The sequence below is a fragment of the Charadrius vociferus genome, unplaced genomic scaffold, assembly GCF_000708025.1.
Source record: "Charadrius vociferus isolate BGI_N301 unplaced genomic scaffold, ASM70802v2 scaffold1061, whole genome shotgun sequence".
Classification (NCBI taxonomy): domain Eukaryota; kingdom Metazoa; phylum Chordata; class Aves; order Charadriiformes; family Charadriidae; genus Charadrius; species Charadrius vociferus.
Genome location: NW_009646734.1, coordinates 401,763 through 424,604, shown reverse-complemented (window position 1 = coordinate 424,604; position 22,842 = coordinate 401,763). Strand labels below are relative to the sequence as shown.

The 22,842-nt window shown below is 40.5% G+C and overlaps 1 protein-coding gene across 1 annotated transcript in view; it reads right to left on the bottom strand.

The window, feature by feature from the left end:
• Positions 1–22,842, bottom strand: part of LOC104290369 (chromosome unknown open reading frame, human C16orf70) — a 35,494-nt gene that overhangs the window by 4,019 nt on the left and 8,633 nt on the right. Inside the window, exons 4-15 of the mRNA XM_009889468.1 lie at positions 22,296–22,379; positions 17,471–17,514; positions 17,098–17,177; positions 12,451–12,545; positions 9,684–9,781; positions 7,875–7,987; positions 5,709–5,842; positions 5,029–5,112; positions 4,383–4,465; positions 3,532–3,575; positions 1,445–1,488; positions 52–110 (exon numbers count right to left, since the gene is read on the bottom strand). Coding sequence (XP_009887770.1) covers positions 52–110; positions 1,445–1,488; positions 3,532–3,575; positions 4,383–4,465; positions 5,029–5,112; positions 5,709–5,842; positions 7,875–7,987; positions 9,684–9,781; positions 12,451–12,545; positions 17,098–17,177; positions 17,471–17,514; positions 22,296–22,379 — 962 coding nt within the window. The remainder of the gene's footprint in view (positions 1–51; positions 111–1,444; positions 1,489–3,531; positions 3,576–4,382; positions 4,466–5,028; positions 5,113–5,708; positions 5,843–7,874; positions 7,988–9,683; positions 9,782–12,450; positions 12,546–17,097; positions 17,178–17,470; positions 17,515–22,295; positions 22,380–22,842) is intronic.

Sequence of the window (22,842 nt, the reverse complement as noted above, 5' to 3'; positions counted from 1 at the left end):
ATCCTCTGGTACCAGCTCAATCCCTGCACAGCAAAATAGAGAGATCTTTACCTGTGAAGTACCACTGGCTTCTCTACAGGATGCCCCAGAAGATCCTGAATGCTGTCCCACTGTAAATATATCAAAGACTTTGTGTTAAAATGAGGCATGGGAAAACTCTTCTTTTTATCTAGGAAGAGAGTTGTGAACAGTTTTGTTTGAGACATGCCTACTTGCCAACTAACATAGAGGTTGTATTTACGAAAGTATTTTGTGACTGAAGCCATACTCACTATTGGAAACTATCCATTACTAGCACGGCCTCTCAGGGTTTATTCTCATTTTTGTCTCAAAATAGCTTACAATTAGAATTATTAATATAAACAAATTCTATGGGTCTTATGGGTAAAATGTAGCTGGAAAGTCCCGTAGCATTTCAGGGACGTCTCAGAGAACAAAGCAGCTGTGGGAAACCTCAGTAAAATATCCTCTTACATACCTTTGCAGAGGGAAAAATAACATCACTGCTATCTCTGCCAAAAGCCTTTCCTTGATTTAAGCGACAAGTTTGGAGAAGAAGAGGAAAGCTGCACTATTTAATCATTGGGAATGTCCAGCAGTTTTCAGACTCCAAGCAGACTTAATAAGAAGCTGCAGTTTGACACACAAGACTGAAAAGGATGTAAGTCATTCAAATCAAAAAGCAAAGAATGGCAGCTTCCAGGTTGCTGACTCCAATATTTTTCTTCCTGGTATGGAATCCAAAATTCACCAAGGAAAGACTTCATTTGGCACCCCAGGAGCCAAGAGAGTAGAGCTGACCCTGGCTGAATGTCGACTGTAGAGACACTTCCGAAACAGTTTTTGAGAAGTTTTTCAGCTTAATGTAGCTCTCAAGTCGGGACGTTCATTTAGGCAGAAAGGCCACACAGCCTTCACGGAGTGTGCTGTCATCAGGAGGGGTCACACGGGCCGTGACATTTTTGTAAGGCCCACTGCTGCCTGAGAAATGTCCCATTACTGGCTCCCTTCAGAAGAAACTGGAAGGGCATTGGACCCTCCTGATTAAAGACTAAACGTCTTCAAGAGCTACATTAAGTAGACAAGCTCTGTGAAAACTCTGTGTAGAAACCTCTCTTCCAGCTAACATTCAGCCACCCCTGCTAGCACTTTCCCATACCACTTATTTTACTGTTTGATTTCCCCTTGCAGCTATCTTAAAAAGCAACGCATGCAATAATGCAATAATTTACTTTACTTGAAGTGTGCTATTAGGAACACCTTCAATCCCTACACAACAAAATGTTTAAACAATAAAACATATGTTAACTTTTGGCCTGCAACTTTTTTGTATTTTAACACAACACGATACAACTGCTCTTATTTCTTCAAAGCGTATTGCAAATTCAGCAGAGATCATTTAGATGGTTTAAGGAGGAAAACATTCGGTTCTGCGCAGACTTACCTTGCTGTATGTTGTACATGTTTCAGTCTGTGAATCAGCACTATCTATGACAGAAAAACATATGGTCTTTATAGTTTATGCTTCAGCTTTCTCCTAGACAATCCCTTATTTTGGGAGATTAGTTCAGATAGCAGGAGACGTACAAGGATTAGATGAGCTCATAGACAAATTTACCAGCGTTTACCAGCAACCAGAATTGTCAACAACATCGATTAAATGCCAGTTAGGGCAATTAAACTAATCTGCCTATTTACAGCAAGTTCCAAGTTTTAACACTATAAAGCTGTAATCTTACACGTAAGAATGTCAGCGTGAAAAGAACTCCGTGTCTCTGCGCCAGGTTAACGTGGCTCATCGAGACAGCCTGACGTGCCCCTCACCAAGTCCGAACACCCCACCGCATTGGGAAAGGCAGCTGCCTAAACTGACTGCTTGAGACTCGGGAGCTGGCAGGGCTGAAATCAGCTCAAATGCCACTCTTGCAAAAAACAAAAACAGCAGAGAGCTTGGGAATGACAGACCCCAGTATCATTCTGGTGGAAAAAGAAGAAAACCCCAACCTTCTATGCATTAAATAACAAAAAAGCTGCAGGTGAGGACAGCATTGCATTTATGCTTACAGCCTTATCAAAATAGTTTGCTGTTGGTTTCAAGCACCATTTCATACATACATTTGGGGATTTCTTAACACTGGAAGCACCTTCCTGAAGCAGTGGGAATGAAGCTAGACACTAAACAGGTCAAACACAGCAAATGACCTTTAATTTGATGGAAAGCTCCTCTGTATTTTCCACCTGCTAAATAAACACGGTCTCTTTATGCTGAAAGAGTTCGGTGTCTGCGCAACTCGACCTCTGGCTGTCAATTTATTGTCTGAAGTTGAACTACAGAAGGGAGTTAGTAAAGCTGCATCAGGCACCGCCACCAGATTTTAAAAGATGGGGTCTTCATAAATTTTATAACATTTGTTTACAACTTGTTACGTGTCCTGAACATAAGCCAGAGACCAGAAAGGTCAGATAAAACAAACCAAACCAAACAAAAGGAAAACAAGACATGGGGAGATTCATGGTGCTACTTGAGATGAATAAAAATAATCCGAAATTAACGTCTTTGAAGTATTGCACACTAACCCAAGGGATAATAATTTTAAAAGTGAGCAGAATGTTCACATTTATTCTCCTGGCTGAAGTACAAATCAACTTTCATATAAGCTTGTATACACAAACTCCGTTTTTCCAGGTTTTTATTCCTCTACATGCTCAAACTGCTGTGACAGCCACGGGAGAACTGCACTTTACACAGGTAGCTGCTTTCAGTGAAAACCTATCAAAACGAAGAGGCATCCCTGGCCAAACCCTAGCCAGCAGCCAGTATTCCCAGGATAATCAACAAACACATTCCCAGCACGCCTGTTAATTCTTACATTGAAGAAGTCTGCCTTGATCACTGTGAGCTTCAATCAAACTAGGTTCCACATGCCTTGTTGAGATTACTTACATGCACAGAGCCAGGCACACCCAAATATCTCTTAGAATTAGGCACTACTGACTTTTCATATATGTATCCGTATTTTCAAGTGGAGACTTTTAAGTGAAAACAACAGACATACTTTGCCTATAGCACACAGAGCCAACACATTCCAGATGTTCGTTCTCATTTCCAGCTAAACCAGTTTATATTAAATATCATGAATACTCCTTTCAAGAGCGAGTTCAACAGCGGATTGGACAGACCAGCTCAGACTAACACTACCTTAGAGATTTTGAGCCTCCAGGTACAAGGCAACTGATTTTAGCAGAGTGGCAGCATTACAGAAAATTAGTGTTGTTGCAGCTAAATATTCGTATGATCCAAGTAAGTAAACATGGTAGTGTAAGTAAAACCAGAGAACTGATGAACTTGTCCTGAAGTATCTTTTCCACTTAAAAAATAGAAACCTAAACCCAAAACTTCTCCTCAATGACGTTCACTGTTAGCGTCCTCTGATAACGAAGGATGCATTAGAAATGAAAACTGACCACACCTCCCTTTGAGCATTTTGTGGTACATCCCCCCTGAATCAGGACACCAGATGAACTACTCACCTCGCTTAATGACGAGTGGAATCTTGAATTCACAGCGATGGTAACTAGAAAGTGCAAATTGTAAAGCTATTAGAAAACAGAAGACCCAAAATAAACTGCATAGCGCAAACTTAGGGCTCTTAATAACCAGTTTAATGAAAAGTCACATCAATAATAAATTGAGAGGCTCAATGCTAACAGATTAAAGAGTTCTCATTTCTGTTTTCTACATCCAAAAAGGCAGCAGCCTGGCGATGTTCTAAAATAACTTTTGAAAAGATTCAAAAGGTCCTTCAGCACAAATTACTCTGCTGTTACACAGAGCGGATGGAGAAATACTCAGCTTCGAAACAGTACTAAAGATTTCTCTATCACTAATGCCAACTGCCTGAAAACACGCTTGCTTTAATCAGACATCCAATCACTTACTCCTTAACTCATATTCCTCCTCTAAAGAGTTTACATTTTTAAAGTATAGAAAATAAGGTCAGAAGCATAAGGCAATTTTTTTTTTTTAATCACTAACTGAAATACTGTCAAGACAAAGCCAGCAGCCTACCTACTGGTAAATGGACACCCTTACGAATATGACGTTTGCCTCTAGCAGAGAGTTTGCACATTCTGGCTGGACCAAGAACTACCATACCTCGTTCACTGCTTTAAGATGTACTTGACAACATAAAGTCAATTAAGTGTAAAAAGAAAATCACGAGAAAAAAAAAGTGCTAATAATGGAAGCTGAAACCTCCACGGGTTACCCGATACACCAAAGACACTTGGGAAAAACTACTTGAATTCTATAAAGGGAACATAAGATTTCTTTTTCAGATGTTTTAAAATACTCTTTTAACAGATCAGTTCTTTACACTCACATGTTGAAGTTGTAATGGCCAGGATAATTTGTATGCAGGACAAATTTCTTCACCTTGTGAGTGTTTGCATCAAAGAGAATATCCTGTTGAATAAAAAAGACAGCCAGACATGAAGCGACGTGGGTAGAGGAAGGTGGCTTTCCCCAAACTAACCTGAGATTAGTTACAATAGTACCTGTACAGAGTGATATGTATCTATCTCACTGGAACCAAATGTAACTATGAAAAGTAGTATTTGAAAAATGAGATTATTTGTAAATTCAAATAAACACATGTTTTCTCCAGCACTCAATCGCAACTGCAGTTTCATTTGCTAATGTTGGCAAGTTTTCTAAGGAGGTCGCGTTTTTCGGCATATTATTTACAGTAACATAGACTAAAGCAAAAGAGCTGTAAGGAGGGACGTGAAGGTTGAACTACGTCCCACAGCTCAGCAAACTTTCACAATTGGTGTTAAAACACTACAGATTGAATCTGCAAGCGCTAGAGAAAAGTCAGCGGTGTTTTTCATACCCAGAGATTCCTAAGGCAGCAATCAAGAGCTTTGCAGTCTCTCATTTCCTGCAGCCTTTAGCCTTCTGGAAGGATTGCTGTGCAACTAAACCAGAACTTGACATGAATTTGTTTACAGAAGCTTCCCACTCACCACTCCAAGTGTGAAATAGTTGAAGAAGTAGTCATTGCACTTTGATGGGACCTGCTTATGGGGCGAGGGTGAATGGATTTTCATCTGCAAGAAACACATTTTCGGGATGTATTTAATAACGCTTAGAGAGCTGAATGCCATTAACAACATCACTACATCCAAACAAATCGCCATAATCTCATTTGAAGTCCTTGTTCAAATACGCAACGTAACTGTGCTACATGACAGGACCATCAGATGCTTGCAGTGGCACAACGATGCACTGATTTTTTTCTTTAGTTATCTGAAGTAAAAGGTTTACTCATATGCTGCTACGTAAAAACATCAGGAAAGTATCAAAGTATAAGCTAAAGTTATTTTACATAAAATATAATTAAGAAATAGGTAGTACAGACTTGCTAAGGCTCATTTGGATTCAGAAGTGCTTCCATTTTTATACTGGTTAAAATGCTGCTTTTTTAATTATAATTTAAACAGATTTGCATCAATTTAGCTTAAAAGAGCTTTTATTTATAAAATTCTATAACAGTTTGTCCTGGTCTATTGTATGTCAAGCGAAGCACTCAATTTGTGCTACATGGAAGCTCGACCTCACTGGCCTTGCAGAAGGCAGGCCCTGTGATTCAACCGAGACAGCACTGACCAGAGACAGAGCCCTGCGCCCGAATGAATTCCCTCACCTTATCTTCGGACTTGTAGAAGACTTTGTGCGGAGACCCCAGGGTGCTCAGCACATCCTGGCACGAATCACCAAAGTACACACACCGCTCAAATACCCGCATCTTGGCATCGGCTAAAACACCCGGGCCACAACCTGAGGAAAGGAAAACAACTCAAAATTCATCCTTCCTGATCAGAGAACACATCAGCAAATCATCACCAAAAGCTTAGCGTTCCTCTATCACAAACCAGATGCATTCTTTAGACAACAGCACCAAAAGAAATTTAACCCTTTATTTTGCAACGGTTTAAAACATTTCTTATCAAAGTGATGTACACGCTGACTGTTGCACAGAGCCCCACCTTAACCTCCAACTTCAGCAATGCTATCTTCACCGCCTTGCCATTCATGCGAACGCGACTTGCTTTCCCAGGCAGTCTCAATTTGATCAGCTGGTTATGAGCAGTAAGTACCAGGAATTGCTTCTATCCTTAAAATATTCTGCTTTAACAACTAGAGAAGTATCTCCAGCTACAAAAGTAAAGCCTGTGAAGTGCAATTCCTCATCCATATTAACCGTACCAGAAAACACACAGTCCTTACTCAGGATTCTCCCATGGCTTATTAAATCAATAGCAAATATGTTCCTGCACAAATAATGCTAAAAATGGATCTTACTGAATAGCCCTTACACAGATGAATGACTGACATACATTACTCCATGTTAAGAAATGGGAAGGTCTTAAAGCGTGTGACCTCATTTGCTTTCAGGAACGCAGCATCCTATATTTACGAGAATGCACATATGCAGCAGTTACTGCAAAGCACAGGACGTGCCCTGATCACACACTTAGCTTTTCTCACTATACATTATTTATGTAGCCAGTTGCTCAATAAAATACAACAGAAAAATCCAATTAAATTATCCTTGACTTCTCAAGCAAGAGTTACTTCAAATTAATACACTTGCAGAGAAACTTGTGCTAGAACAGATGTATTATGTGTTGTGCAAAGGAGTTTCTGCAAACTTCAGCAAGACGAGAACAGCACACGGCCAGATTGCCTCTCTGCAAGTTTTACTCTGAACATTAGCGACATTTTATTCATTGACAACATTTCCTTTAAGCTGCATATATATATTTTTAACTGAAGTTGACACTCTACCTTAGAAGTGTCCAATTTCTCAAAACCATTTATATTATTAAGATGTTATAGCTAACTCCTTCCCTAGTACACGAGGATATATGTTCCCTGTCTTAGGCAGCTCTCCATTATCTTCCTCTGTAAAGAGAGAAGCAAAGTAACTTCAAAACATCTGCTCCGTTTTTATTCATAATTTTATGTTTTATTCTTCATCTTAATTTTTCTCCTTTTTAACTTTTGCATATTGGGAATGTATTGCAAGCGTTTCCTCAATACACATGCAGCTAGCAATCAGAAGAGGTCAAAAGTCGAGCCTGCTAATGAAAATTGTTAAAAACATCTAAGTATTTTTTCTTAAAAAGATTAAGTCTCAAGTCATGGTGACTTAACAAGGCTCCTTTGCAGTTATTATATCTTCCCCTAATTCCTAAGCTCCCGCCCCCGTCTCTGAAAGCACACACAAGGAGAAGGTACTCATCAGCCTCTGTCACTTTCACTGCTGTCTCCCACAGCAAATGAAAATGCAATTAAATTTAAAGTGCAGTCTAAGGCTGCAGTATTGATGTAGTCTCTTGCTGGCATTTTTAAAAGCCTTCCAGAACTAGTCACAAAAATATCAGCACTATACAGCTCACTGGAAACTCACAAAAAGCACATGTACATCAGGGTTCTTGATTTCTCATGTTTTTTTCAATGATGTACTTGCTTTATTCTTTACTATTATGATGTACTTGTTTTATTCTACACATACAGCTGGAGATAAATTCCATTTCTGCAAACAGACTCTAAGGACTTAGAACTACAGAGGCCAGGGCTACGGTCCCCCATGATTTCTCCAGGGCCAGGGAAATGCAGCAGCAGACAGGCTCGCTTTCACGGGGCTTTTATTGGGTTTCGTTTCCAATAGTTCAAAATAAGATATATAGAACCCTTTGAAATCATCTGTAAAATCATCACAAATAACCTACGCTTAATTTATACAGGCTTATCCCTCTTTTCCTGAGGCAAGCATCCGGTTCAATGTTCTGAGTGTCACTAATACCTGCAGTGAGTAGGCGAAGCCGTAAACCTGAGGGTCCAGTTCCATCTCTCAGAACGTCAACGTTCTCAGCGTACACATTACCAAGGAAACAGCTGAGGGGCATCAAAGGAGCCCTGAAACCAATCATAGAAAAAAAAAAAAATGTGAATAGGATTCACTTAATCTTCAAATTCTCCATTAACAAGCTGGTACCAGTTCTCTGGAACAGAGCACGTTAATATTGACAAAGCTGCATTTAACTCCGACTGAAGATCAGAAGTTATATTAAAGACAAGGATCAGAAAGTCTGGGGGAAAAGGAAGAGGAACAAAAAGGCAGTACTCAAATGCAGGACCTTTACTATTAACGAAATAAACACCAAGTTTCAAAGACTCCAGAAATCACAGAAGATATATCTAGCCTTTGGATATGTTATCACTTCAGACTTCTCTCGGGAAAATTGAAGTCACACAGTTTTTAAAGACACCTACTCCTCGCCCTAGGCACATCACCCAAATGCAGCAGAACAGCCTTCGCTGTGACGCTCTCGCTGCTCTCGGGGAGGCACTCCACAGCCCGGAATATGAATCCAGTTTGTGCAGATACATCGCAAGCAATTGTGCCGCTTTACTGGGGCAGTTCTCATTTTAATTCGATTGTAATAATATTTGAGAAAATAACAGCCTCAAGAAAGACATTTTCAACGGAAGGGCTGCTTTTCTGCCTGCCAGTTTGTATACACTCTGTAAAATGCACTTTTCTTAGGTGAATTTCTCCTCTGTGTGAATGACTTGAGCTGAAAGTCAGGCTTTGAGCTCTCACACACACCCCCAGAGCCCCATGCGACAATTAGTGCTTTCGCTAAAGCCCACCATGCCACAGATGGGCACAGACAACAACATTTTTCTGAAGTGCACTTATTTCTAATTAGGAGACAATATCTGCGTAAACAAGGTTCCCTCCCTTCTGAGCAGTGATCCACAGATGTGTTAATCTTCTCTTAGCATTAAAACATAATCGTCTCTGCAAAAACTACCACCGTATCAGTTTGGGTACTTATAAGCTGAAAGGAAGAATTACAGAAGACCTTTCAATTGTTCCTAGTGAAGGACTCTCAGGAACAATGTTTTTAGAAAGAGCAAAATGTCAGATGTTGTATAATAAATTACTGCTTAAAAGGAGACAGAGTTCAACACCGTAAAAAACATTAACTGTATTAAAATAAAACTATTCCGTTAGTATGAAGGCATGAAGAGTAGTTTCCCCAGAATAGAAAGTTCTGTCAGGTAACTGCAAACATATTGAATATACGGTAGATTATGCATATGGCTTACACCTGAAACTACATATTTTATTACTTTTGTATAGCAAGAGAGCTGCAGACCCTCGGTTGCCACGACATACATAGTACCAATCCACTACAAAATGACTGACTGCCTACACCAAGTCTGATTTGTCTAGGGAGAGGTCGTTAGCATGCAAACAAAATCTAGAGGAAGAACAGCCTAACTGCATGGCTACGTTTCTTCCTTTACTTAATGAATTCATTTTCAGGTCAATTGAATCAGCCTACCACAGCTGAGCCAAGCTGATTTTGTAGCAAAATAAATCAAACCAACATTTGATCATAAGGTCTGATGACAACGCCCATGGAAATTTGAGAGAGGCAGGTATCTAAAGGCATTCCGCACACTACCAAATTCAGAAGACCCAAACTGAACTAAAAAATTAGATATATAATATTATATTTAGCATTCGCAAAGCCCTAAATAAATGGGTTAGAACAAGTATATTCTAAATGACCAAAACAGCCTGACCGGCTGTACGTACTTGGTATCCTGCAGACTGTTTCCGTTGTAGATGTACATACGTTTCACAGTCGCGCCATGGGGAATTTGCAGAGAGGCCAGACCATGGGCAAAGTTAGGCTGTGGATGGACAAAATCATTCTTGTTACATCACACAACAGATGCTTCAGGTCAAAGTTATAAATCACGTAAGAAATACAATAGATGCTTACCAATTCAGATACGTCTCTGGCCAAAGACACAAGGGAGGGGAAAAAAAAAAAACCCAACAACAACAAACAACCCTTCTAGATGGTGTTTCTTTTCAGGACACCACTCCCGGACTCCCAGGCTGGGGTGGAATGCTCACTATGTTTAACCACCAAAAGATGGCACTAGTCTGACAACGAGCCACATCCGTACTTAGAATTCGGATTTTCTTGGTCTGATCACTGGCAACTAGCGATATAAAAGTATTTGTACTGATACACTGGAGTGAAGTTCTAAGAAACTGGCTATCTAAAAGGTAGAAATTCTTTTTTCACTCCCACTGCATTAATTTCAGCCTTTTAAAGGCATTTTACAAACCAGCAAAAATGTTATCTGATGATCAGAGACCCATTCGTTAAACAGATTTTCTGCTCTCCTTATCACCACTCTTACCCATATTGTTTTGACAGGGATTTTGAGTGTTCTCGTCAAACAGAAAGCACGCTAAGGAAGTCAGATTCATTCTGTCATTACGGTAAGAGCGTCTTTCTTTCAACTTTGAAGATTACAAGACTTTTCTTCAACACTATCAATATACTTTGCTGGCACCGGACAGAAAAGACACCGACTTCGTCACAAGCAGTCAACAAAACCAAGATGCACAATGTGCAAACCACTATCCTGGTCTACTTTAGCAGAACACCGCATAAGGTAAACACAAAAAGTTATTCCGATAAAAAAAAAAAAAATTAACCCAGAGTAATAACCTTCACTGCTGTATGTATTTAGAAGCCAATACTTCACAAATCTAGAGATGCCCTGATTTCCATCCTCTTTCTGAATTTGCCCAGAACACGACCAGCCCAAAACACGGCTTTCTAAAGTAGTCCGGCTTTAGATTACTGAACATACTAATGCCTTAGCAATAGAGAAATCTTCTCTGGAGCCACGGCAGTGCCTGGGCACTATATGCCTCTTTTCTTACCAGAAACGGTGTGAGCAGGTTTTCATGTGCTGCTCACCTACAGTTTGCTACCAACTATATAAAAACCCCCAGAGTTTTCTTCAGAGTTTTTTCATTTCTATAAGCCGAGATTACACCGCCTTGCTAACTAGTTTAGCATTCCTGTATGACCTCGCTGAACTCGAAAGACTTTGACATCTTCGAACTTTATTTCGCTCTTCATTCAGCCTTTCCTCCCCGAAAGGCTCCACAAACAACAGGCGTCTTTCCTGTGGACTGTTTCATACTACTTTTTTTTTTTTTTTCTAAACTATCCTATTTCTACCCATTTCTAACCCTGGGGAAATTTCTCCTTTCACTCTGTACAAACATGTTACTAACGTAATTTGAACAACCAGATGAAACACTTGGAGAATGCAAAATTATTTTCCACACTGTTCCAGCAGCTATAAAGAAGCGAGTCATCACACTACGTCCCTCTCAAAGCATATCTGAGCCAAGCTTTCTGTAACTATCCCTAATTATCTTCTTAGTTAACTGAACGACGTACCAAAACAAGACACACAGATGCTATGGCTAAAATTGATTCTAGCAATTTTATTTTAACATCCTTTCAAATCTTCGGTATAACAATTGACTTTCTTCACAGCTCAGCTGGTTCATTCATAAATGCCCTGGGAACTCTTGCATGAAAGGTAACTGCTCTTTGGTGGGGCATTCTTTCTGTTTGAGTTACTAGGTTTCTATTTACCTTCCAGTATTTCTGAAACCCTGACCTTCACTACTGCTAAACAGTAACTTCCCCTGGTTACCCCCTCTTCTCTCACATGTCAAAACACAACTACCGAAGTACCAGGCTGTGACATAAGCACATGCGTCATCACGTTGGTTGATTTTTCTCACTTTGTTTTGGCTCTTTAGATGCTCCTTTTTATTTTAATACCATACAGCACGCATTCTTTTTAACTGATAAGCCTAGATAAGCCAGCTGAGAGCGTTTCCATCCTCACACAAAGCAAGTTAGACATACATTTTTGTTACCATACGTGGAAATCACAGAAGACCTGATCTTGTTTCCACTAGAGACAGTGATTTCCAAAGATTTCCAAGAACCCAGTAATTCGTTCAATTCTTCAGTAACTCATCCGAACATTTGGTGCATATGCAAACAGGCATTACAAATAAAGCTCATTCATCTGGCTTTCTAAAAGCACTCGTACTGAAGGACACTTAAGATGAAAATGTATTTTATGAACTCCACCCTAGTTTAATTGCGTAATCACTTTGATGAGATTCAAAAATATCTGATAAAAGAACAGCCTTCCTGTAGATCGCTTAATATTTACGTATTTGCATAGACAGCGCTTGTATTTTTAGAAGACTCCTTTCAACAACAGAATTGCTAGTCCCAGTTCCTGATGCAAGCAAAACCTCTAAGCATACGCCTTCTGCTAAAAGGAAGAAAAATTTTAACTTTGAAATGATTACATAGTATGAATAAGAGCACAACTGAGGAGTTAAATTCCTTCCAAATTACTGGTTTCTTTTGCTTGCAGGCGAGACATGCTGTAGGTGATATTTTGCGAGTACCATAGAGGCAAAAAAGACTATCCATTAACTAAGAATGACTGCTGACCTCGTACTTCGGAGTTTCAGTCCAGGAGTCTAACTGAAAAGAAAACGACAGTCCTCTGAAATTGAGGTGAAAGAGTTGCTCAGCTGAATTATACACTAAAAGGAAAAAAGAAAGTAAAAACAGAGTTATTAAAATAAACTAAGAATGCTTCAGTTCAGATCTAACAGCACTTCCATCACCTTCATGAATTTGCTACATCTTAAGATGCAGGAGGAACACAATTAAACAGGACAGTAGTAGTTTTCCTTTGAATTTGTTGCAGTAGAAACACAGCAATAAGAGAAACCTTAGATTCATTAAAGTAAGAGTTGCCTATGTAAGCCTGTAGGCACTAACCTACCCCTAATGATACAATTATACAATAGGTCACAATCAATTATACCTTAATATGCCTAAAGTAGTTTAAACAGCTACTATAAGTTCAAAACAATTCTGTTCGTTGTTAACGTGAAACACTTGTGCAATATTAACCAGTAAGTCTTTTAGAGACATGTGCCCAGAACGCTGATAAATTCCGTGTTTCACGCCACTGGGAAGCACGTTGCGGAGCGGGAGCTCTCAGGTACCTCCCTGCCACTTCCACCTCTCCTTCCCAAGAGCAGCTCCAGCGTGCGCGCCCCGGTTCAGCTACCCGCGCTCCCGACTAACACGGCACAAGGAGGAAATGCTCCAGACACGCAGGTTCTAGGCCGCTTACTAAAAATAGTACCAGCAGACACCCCAGCCGATCGGTCAGCTTTGACAAAGAGCAGCAATAAATTAGGACACGTGCAGACTTCCGGCTGTCATCGCATCATGAGACGTCCTGATTCATCGCAACAAATTGCACATCAGCAGCTATAAACAGCAATAAAAGTCTCCCCAGTACTTACTCTAACAAGGCACACTGTTTGGGGAGATTGTGGAAAGCTTAAAAACAATCCCAGGAGACTGGGAGCTTGGGAACAGTTTTGGGATTGATACTACCAAGCGTCAACCTGTGCCCAGTAGCCACTGGGGGGAACATAGCGTTCTTTTAACGCACAGAAGCTTTTTCAAACTGCAAAACAGTTTGAAAACGGCAGAGGCAAAAAAACAATAAAGAAACACTCCAACAAGAGAAGCCGCTTTATTCCACTTTAGCAAAGGAAATTGGTTCAATGTTCTTTTTGTTTTTTTCCTTACCATTTTATATTTAAGATGACATGGCATAGAGAGAAAATGCATATAAATATCTATTATTATTGTTCTCCCCCAACAAAGTGCCTTTCAAATGTTCAACTTGAAAGACATGTCACAAGATATCTGGACAATGCCAGACGGCCCAGGATAGAAAAATAATAGTTGAGCAATACGCATTAAGCTTTCAAAAGTCATCATTTGCCTTTTCTGCAGAATGTGCTGGTTAAGAGCATTTTCCCCGCTTGCCACTCAAAGGAAAACGTGTGGGGAGAGGGAAATGTTTTGATCTGCAGGAAAATTACACAAATCTCTCTCATGTGATAAATTATGATGCATCTTTTCCAAAGCCCACAGCCAGCTGGAGAAGTGTTTTTCCCCTAGTCATGCCAAGTGTGATATCTGATTATAGAAATCGCATCGGTTCCCATCCCCTGCAATGGTTGTTGATGTTTAGGCTTAAAGGGCAAGGAATGCTTTTACCCTTAGGAAGTTCTCTCCTGTCTCCCTCAAGACCGTATGTCACAACCATGTGACTGAACAAGGTAAGCCTTTTTTTATTTTATTTTTTTTTAATTTATTTACTACACAGGTATCCCGCAGAATAATTCCATTCAAAATTGCTGATAGAAGCAAAAAGACTGCTTTCTTTGCTGCTGCACTCCGGGTGAAGGAAGGGGAGAGTGCCTGCCTTCCAGGAAAGCAGCAGAGCGTGACCAGCTGGAAAATGTTTCTGTAGAGCAGGGCAGGACAGAGCCACCCACACCAGCAAGCCTGACAACGGACACTGTCCTGATAAAAGCAGGAGCAGATCCAAAAGTCTGCTTGGGATCAAGCACAAGAGTTTTCTGGCACCCCAGGGGAGCTTAGACAACCTCTGAGTTACAGAGCTAGAAGAGAGGATGCCCCCGCCCTTGCAAGGCCACTGTGGCAGGGAGGGAAGGATGGTTTTTCCCCTTCTACCTTATGACTTCAGTTCGATCCCACAGCCCTTATCCACGCTGAATGGCACTTCGGCAAACAGCCGCATCCACGAGGACTCAGAACAGGATGTGATTTCAACAGAACCACTGGCAAGAGCAAGCGCTCCCCAGCAGGAGGTCAGGTCAGAGAATCATGGAAATGTGGGATAAAAATCTTGGCTTGGACGAAGCTATTGACCTCCAAAGTGGTCATATTTCAATCAGCCCCATGACAAAGATACTACAACGTTTCAAACTAATGTTAGCCAAAAAGTAACGAAGCTGCTCGCAATTTTCCTGATGACTCTTCTTTTTTAAAACCACTGATTTGGCAAAACCAAAACTGCTCACTGAAGGTTGGTTTCAACACAAAACCGTTGCTAACCTTTTGAAATATGTTTTGAAACTATTAATGCATCCTGTTGCAGGAAAGCTCTTCTGCAACCACCTTGGTTTTAAGTGAAAGACAACCTTTTGTTTGGAATTCTAGTGGAGGTTAACACAGAGACAAACAAAATAGTTTTAAACTTAAATGGCTTGAATCGGGGTTTTGCAGGAGCTTTGGTACAGACAAGAAAAGGGACGGTTATGTCATACTTCCATGAAAACCGGCATTCGGTACCCAGGTCACATTAAAAAGAAGGTTTCTCTTCCCACCTTTCTCTCCCCACCCCAGCTCAAATTTTTGTGGGACATGAAAACACCATCATCATCCCTCCCACATGCTGAAAACTATGGGGGGGGTTTGCCTTTTCTGTTTCAGAAAACACAAAGAAAAAAAGAGTTATCAGAAAACTTGCATTGCATCTTACAGTTCATATTGTTTATGACAGGCAGCTTAATATAGAGAATTTACTTCTGCTAAGTAGGCTGTTAATGGAAGACACTGCATTTCCAGTGAGGAAACTGAATAAGCAAATGCACTAGAGAAATGGTAATATAGGCCAACATTTTAATAAATACATTTTCATATCTACGTGTCACAGGATGAAAAGAGGTTATGAAAAACTATCGTATTCGATTAAGAAAACTTGCACGGTTGCTTCATCCGGTGATAGCCACACAAGATCTGGCAAATTCAGCACGAGGACACGTGGTGCCAAGTTACACTTTTAAGCGCTTGCATACAGTTTTGTGCAGTGATAAAACACAGTATTGGTATCATAAGCAATGCTTACAGCCGAGTATTTATATTTATGGTTCATAATATCACAGTTTTGCAAGCACTTCTCCTCTAAACATTTGCAAATAAACCATTGTCACAGAACAAGCTAAAATTATAAACAGTCTTGTGCATACTATTTCCATAGCAGCTAACTATAGTTCTCAGAGTTTCTGCCCAAGAGGAAATGTTAAGATCATGACCAAAGCGAAGTTTAAAAAGGCTGATTCTGGTCCTTGGAGTATTATGGCTAGAAATCCTCCAAGCTTCATCTGTCTCAATCTGATATTCATCTACTACAGCAGGCTTTTATGCAATGATATTACTTTAGCCACATGACCCTCCACAGTTAATAAATCCTGTTCTGTGATGTGCAAGAGTGCGCCTGCAGAGAACAGGGACAAAGCCTGGATATGCAACCGCCATCAATCACAAAGAACGCTAGCCTATTTGGGATCAGCCTGACTACTGCAAATGGACTGGGTTAAGCTAAAAATAGAAAATGATACTCTAAAAAGGGTATCTTGCCTATATGGAGTTAATCTTCTTTCTTGTCGTGCCAGTTTGTGACTCCATTTCTTGAAGGTTCCCGAGCAGTTGAATTATAAATATCCTCGTCAAAGTTTCACCGCTGGCTTATTTTCATCACCTAACAAACCCCTGAAATACACTCTCCATTTTCATATGTAAACAAGGAGCTTAAAGATAGTCTTTTTCCTGCTACAGAGGTGGTGAACAGTCAAGCAGCCATGCAAGAGTCAGAGTGGGTTCAGCCAGGTTAATTAAACTTGTCCTGGTGCTGGTCACGTAGGCTGCGCGCACACCTCCCCAGCGCTCCCAGTAACAGGAAGCGGAGGCAGGGAGACGTAAGCCAGTCACACACAGGCTCGGACTCGATCCTGCCCTAGCAGGGGTATAACCATGTTCTCAGAGGACACAGCCTGAGCAAACAGTCCTGGCTGAGTCCGCACAGAGATCAGCTCAAGTGTCTGTACGTTCATGGTATCCTTCGTCCCTAAGGGCACTTGAGAGCTGACCATGCGTAAGAGTGTGTAAAACCAGCAGCTCACAACTTTCTGGTACTGGCAGCTCAAAACAGATCGTTAATGGTATCTGAACACACCATTCTGTGCCAATGACTCTGTGCATCACTATTTCACTGAAAGAAAGTCACAACTGAACTTACAGTACATTTTACACGATATCCCAGCTATAAGAATATGACCGCTCTGGAACACAACTTCAGACGCTTCTGTTGTCAAGTGATCTGAACATCTCTCTAGGCAGACATACAGGAAAGACTTCCTGGAAAGAATTCTGTCAATCTAGGTGTGCTTCTGATTCTCAGAAATACTTTGGGCTTACCTCCTGGATGTGTTGCTCCAAATGACTGATCAATTTGTTCTATGGTTGGAGCAATTGCCTGAGAGTTAAAATGGACACCACTGAAAAAGAAAACAAAATGACTCTGCCTTAAGAACATTGAATGGATGCTACAAACTTTTACTCATGGCAATACCACATTTAAATTAGGAAGAAGTCTCCAAGACCGAGGGAAGGTGTAAACTGGTAATTTAACCAAGTGCTATGTTCAAGAATGGGTAATTATCCACATTCTTTTTTGACAGTCATTTTTGTTTTGTAACAAGAATGATTGAAAAAATGAATTCAGGATTAAAGAAAGGAGAGAAACCAGCCACTGCAATCAAGCAGTTATGGGAGGTCTTAAATCACTTACCAATATTTTAACTTCACCTTAGTCAAGTCATAAACTTCAATCACCTGAAACACAGGAAACAAAAACATTGCCACATTACTTCACACATTTGGAAGTCATTACAGAGGCAAATTCTTGTCAAAAGGCAAGACTAGCTAGCCCTGCTCGCTCCCCTCCCTAACAGAGCTCTGCTAGGATAAATCACATGGGCAGAGATCAAACTCCAAAACCTGACTCAGCAACTGCGCATCTGAAACAAGTCCTGAGAAACAACGGTGGGTTGAGTAGATCCCCTGTACATCAGCACCAACCTGCAGAAAGTAATCCTTTCACCAATACGTCTGCAACTTGATTTCTGCAAAGATGACTCTTAAGCAAGTTCAAAGGGCAGTAATAGAACAGGCTGGCTAATTAGGGAATCCACTAAGGAATGTCAAACAGTAGGCCATTGCTTCAGTTGCTCCTAGCACTGACTGCACCGTTTCTGTTTTCCAACTCTTTTTCTAAAGGGAAAGACGAACACAACAAAACTAAGCAGTAGCATTCCATTTCAATACTACATAAAAAGATATCTAGCAATCTCTCCAAGCATTACAGATGATAAATCAGAAGAGCAGCCCACAAAGAATCAAAGCAAGCCATAATACCTAGGTTATGACATCAAACATTTTAGACCTTACTGAATATCCCAAGGAGCTCTCCTCTCAGCAGATAATATTAGGTACGGATCCTTTGTTCTCAATACATGACTGCATACGTGCATCTGAGATTGATATCATATGACGTTTACGTGACTGTTACCAGATCCTGAGGCTAGACTGGGCTTTAAGCAGATCATTTTTGGTGAGTAACCATGGTCAAACACAAGCTTCCTCCACTCTACATATGTGTTCCTTTTTCAGCAGGAAAAGGAAAATACGTGGAGCACATCATAACTGCTGTAAAGAAAAGAACGCGTTCTGTTGCTTTGTATAATTCTCCCACAAATCACCAGCAGATTTAGAAAGGACTCACTCTTCAACTAGACAACAAAGCAGAATTCCCCAGGGAGCTCGCTACCAAATGTGGCTTTAAAGCCTAAAAATATCATCAGCTAAGAAGGAAGTCTTGGTTTTGGGAGATGCCTGGGAAATAACCCTAAATAAAACAACTTGCAATGCTCAAACCACTATTAAAAAGAAAAAAAAAAACAACCCCCAAAACCCCAACATTTAATGGCACACTGCTGACTCACAAAAAGTTGGAAGAGTTCTCTGAAGCACTTTGCTGGGAGAGCCCACACATTTCAGGATATAAGCAACAAGTATAGCACAAAGCAAGTAACAAATGAACATTCTGGCAGAACCAAAATAAAGGAGAGCAAACAAATTTTTCTTCTTAATAAATATACTTTGAATTATGCTTCTTGGAAAAACCCGGTTACCCAGCATTTTAATTCAAATGCAGTTTGACATGTCCAGGTTTCCTTTACTGCACCGCTTGTTAAAAACAAAGGCTACTTTTATGAAAAGCTAGGAATGATTCTAGGTTTTTTGTTGTGTGGGTTTTGTTTTTTTTTTTTTTTTTAAGTAACTCTGCACATCCTCTTTCCCCCCCAAAAAAACTTTTCTGAAAATAGAGAAAACCACCCCACACACAGATCTAGTTTTGCAGCAACTACCAGAGAGTATTGGGTGCTCTCCTGAAGTTTTGCTGAAACACGCTGTGGTCGTGGAAGACAAAAAGACGAGTTGAACAAGAAGAAGCAGCAGTGCATGAGGAACAGCACGTTACCCAAATGAGGTCCCCCACGAGAGAAACACCCCGAGAGCAGCCAGCAGGCACCCGTTTGCCATCAGCCCTTCTCCCATGATTCAGACAGATCTATTCACGTTAACATTTCTTTTTACTAACGGTGGAGGAAGAAACAAACACAAGTCAGCAAAATTTAGAGGTAGGTGGAAGATCTCATAAGAGACACATATTGCAGAAACGCTGCAACAGGCTATAGCACTAGAAAAGGATTTATGTTTTAAACTACAGAAGCTACACTGACAAAAGGATTAACGTGACTCTTTCTACGTGCAGAAGAACAAACAACTGAGAAGACCAAGGACTATTCAGTGATGGGTTTACCACCCAGCCAGAAGGCAGCTGGTTTAAATAATTAAAACCTGATGTTTTGTCACACTCATTGTTTTGATAATTACTACTGAGTAAGACTCATAAAAATGTTCAGGTATCTACTAACCAGCAATAACAGACCAGCGCTGTGAAATCGAACTTTCTCCACCTCAGAGGGAACGCGCGTGACAGACCTTGTTTCTAAAATTCACAGTGATGTTTCAGAACCTGCCCCTGGATCTACTCTCAGGTTAGCTCAAAACTAATGCACCAACATCTCCTGCAGTGCTTTGGCTGCTGAAAGTGAGCAGGGACGATGCACAAGCCTTCTTCCCCTCCCTGAAACACGGGAAGAAACTTTTTAGGAATATTCCTATGGCTTTATTCCTGCACCAGCTTCTTTCCGTCTGTCAAGTCTTTCTATTTTAGTAGCCTATATTTCAATCTCTTTTTCACAGCCAAATAGCGAGAATGTATTAAAAACCAACACACAAAGCAAAGAAAAAACGCATCCTGATTTTTCCACTTTTGCTGCTGCTGAGCAACACTGAAAACAGAGTCATATCATCTTGAAAACAGGCATTACTTATTCTACACCTACACTGTTCTTCCAGAAGTCCTATTGCTCACTTTTGAACTGATCCCATAGAATTTCTTCTATAAAGCTTTCTGAACCCTTTTACAAGTATGCACTGTATGCATTTACACAGTTTTACTCTTCATAGTTCAAACAAACTAAGGGTATCACTAGACCACTGAACCACAACATACCAGAAGAGATTGTTTTTTCTTTTTTTTTTTTTTCAAAAACAAACCTAAAAACACATACCATAAGAGGTTGGGGGTTTTTTTCCTGTTTTTTCTTTAAAAGAAGTTTTAAAACTCATTGTGGAGAAAGGTGAGAAGAAAAACTCTTGCATAGTTTTTAGAACACTGAGTGTTGAAACGACAAAGCCAGACCCTCACAAACTGTTTGGAGATGAAAAAACATGGCATACACTACCTACAGCACTGCAAAACACACTACAAGACTGTGACATTCCAAAAAATGTCAGTAAGCAAACCATGCCCTTGAAGTGATTATGTTTCGAGTTTGGTCTCCTGAAGAATTAAATATATTTTGGAAAGATTTCGTATAGCAGGTATAGCTTACACTGATAAAGAACCATCTGACAAAGAGAATTTTCAAGATATTCTCTTGAAAAAATGTAACTTCACATACACAATTAAGTTCTAAATCTTGACAAAAACGAAAATCCCATTATTAGAGTGACTTCATGAACAGAAGCTTCCATAAGGCAATAACAAACAAATCTGGAGAAAAAAAAAAAAGTGCTCAGCTGTCCTCCACCTGTGCTCAAATCGCACTGAAAATCGTTCTTCAAAACAGGTATTTTTATAGTTAATATAAAAGATATTTTTAAAAAGAAAAATACAAACATATCATGGTGTTACAGGTTACCACTAGAGAAATAAGCACTTCCAACTACTAATTTGGGTTGCTATTCATTTAAAGCATACAAAGAGCTCAAGTTTCAGCTGACAGCACACTGCTACACTCTTACAGTTGTTTTTCTGATAAAGCACTAGGTTGGCATTTCTGGAGAGCTGCTGGTTGTACTGGAGACAGGGGTGAGTAAGGGGAATAAGGCTCCCACTGTTCCAACACTTGGAAGTATGGATGCGAACACCATATTCCAGACTTGCCTAAAGGCTACGCATTCCCTTTGTTAGCATCACATTTAACCCCACACTTCTGCTTCCAAATGTTAAATAGCACAGCAGTTAGAGCCCTACACTCTCACCCAATTAGCCCAATCAACACCCAGGCCTGTGGTAAGCAATTTACACACCCCGGGTGAGAACCACACTGCCAATCGTTCAGCACAGCTGCTCCTGCCGAAAGCACCATCCTGAATAACTAAGGAGTTCCACACAGATATTTTAAAAGTTTCAGTTAAGAAAGCTTTTCAAAATTTCATACTGATCTAGTCATCTCTCTGCAGTCCCCCAGCAGCCCATTTTGTATGGATGAACCATACCACTTTCATAACAGATCTCTTGCGACCATAAATGCCACAGGAGGTTACTGGCCAGCCTGCCCTTTATTTTGCATTTACACAAAGCATCCTAGAGAGGCAGATCAAAACTTGGTCACCTAAAAGCAGAGCTGTGGAATTGCTGGGCTGAGGACTTTGACCACAGAGATAAAAGCGCATCCAGAACAAACTGTGAGCGCAGGAGGCATTGGCTCCCAACAGGCCTGACCGTGGCTTTTGGGGGGAAAGCATGCAGTCATGGCCACGCAAGGATGGACGCGACTCAACTGAAAACTAAGAATAGGAGGAAGTAAGTTTGCTTTCTGAAATAAAATGGCAGCACCAATAAAGGAACAGCTTGGGAAAACACAACGCTGTCTGGTTTGTGTTAAATGATGGTCTGATTTCAAATCCCAGGCTCAGCTTTAGCAACAGCCTTTTGCAGCTTCTGGTGCACCTTGAGACAAGACGGGCAACTGAGACCGCACTGCTACGCCTATGGCACTCTTACTGTCCCCAGTACAATGTTAAAGCGTCCTAATCCTAGAAACCAAAATGTAACCCTCAAACCAAAGAAATGCAGTCCATTATCACAAGAGAACACTATATACAGCAAATTAAAATGTATAAAAGGATCACATACTTAGTAATGCTTTGTTAAGTGTCGCTATATCCTAGGGTTCTATTTTGCAATGTTTTATTACCTTAAGTCGCTGATTGAAAGCATCAAACAGCAGTTTGATTCCATCCTGAGTCAGGTTAAGGATGAGGTCATGGCTAAGAGGTGACTGTAAAACAAAAACAGCTGTTAGGCTTTTAATTTCAAGGCTTCTTTGTTAAGATATATATCATTGTATAGATTGGTTACTTTGGAAAAAACAAAACTGCCTCAGAAAAGAACCACTTGTTCAATGAATAAGGATAACAAAAGTAGATTTGGCCAAACCTCTCAACTCCTTCAGTTTCCTTATGAAAAGGAATAGAAGTGCCCTGAGACTTGCACCCTGCAAGAACTCCCAAAAGGGTAGGTGTTCGTTACTTTGAAGGAAGAAGGGGGTGGGGGGGTGAGCAGAACCACCTTGAAAATTAACATTCCAAGTTTAGCATCAGAGACATCATGCAGGGACAGCCTGTTGCATTCTTGGCGCACAAAAATAATAGGCCACCTCAGCAAGGCTCGCATCAGACCCAAGGATGCACTTGACAGAAAGATGGTGAGAGAAGGCTTTCCACTTCAAAAATCAAAGAGCG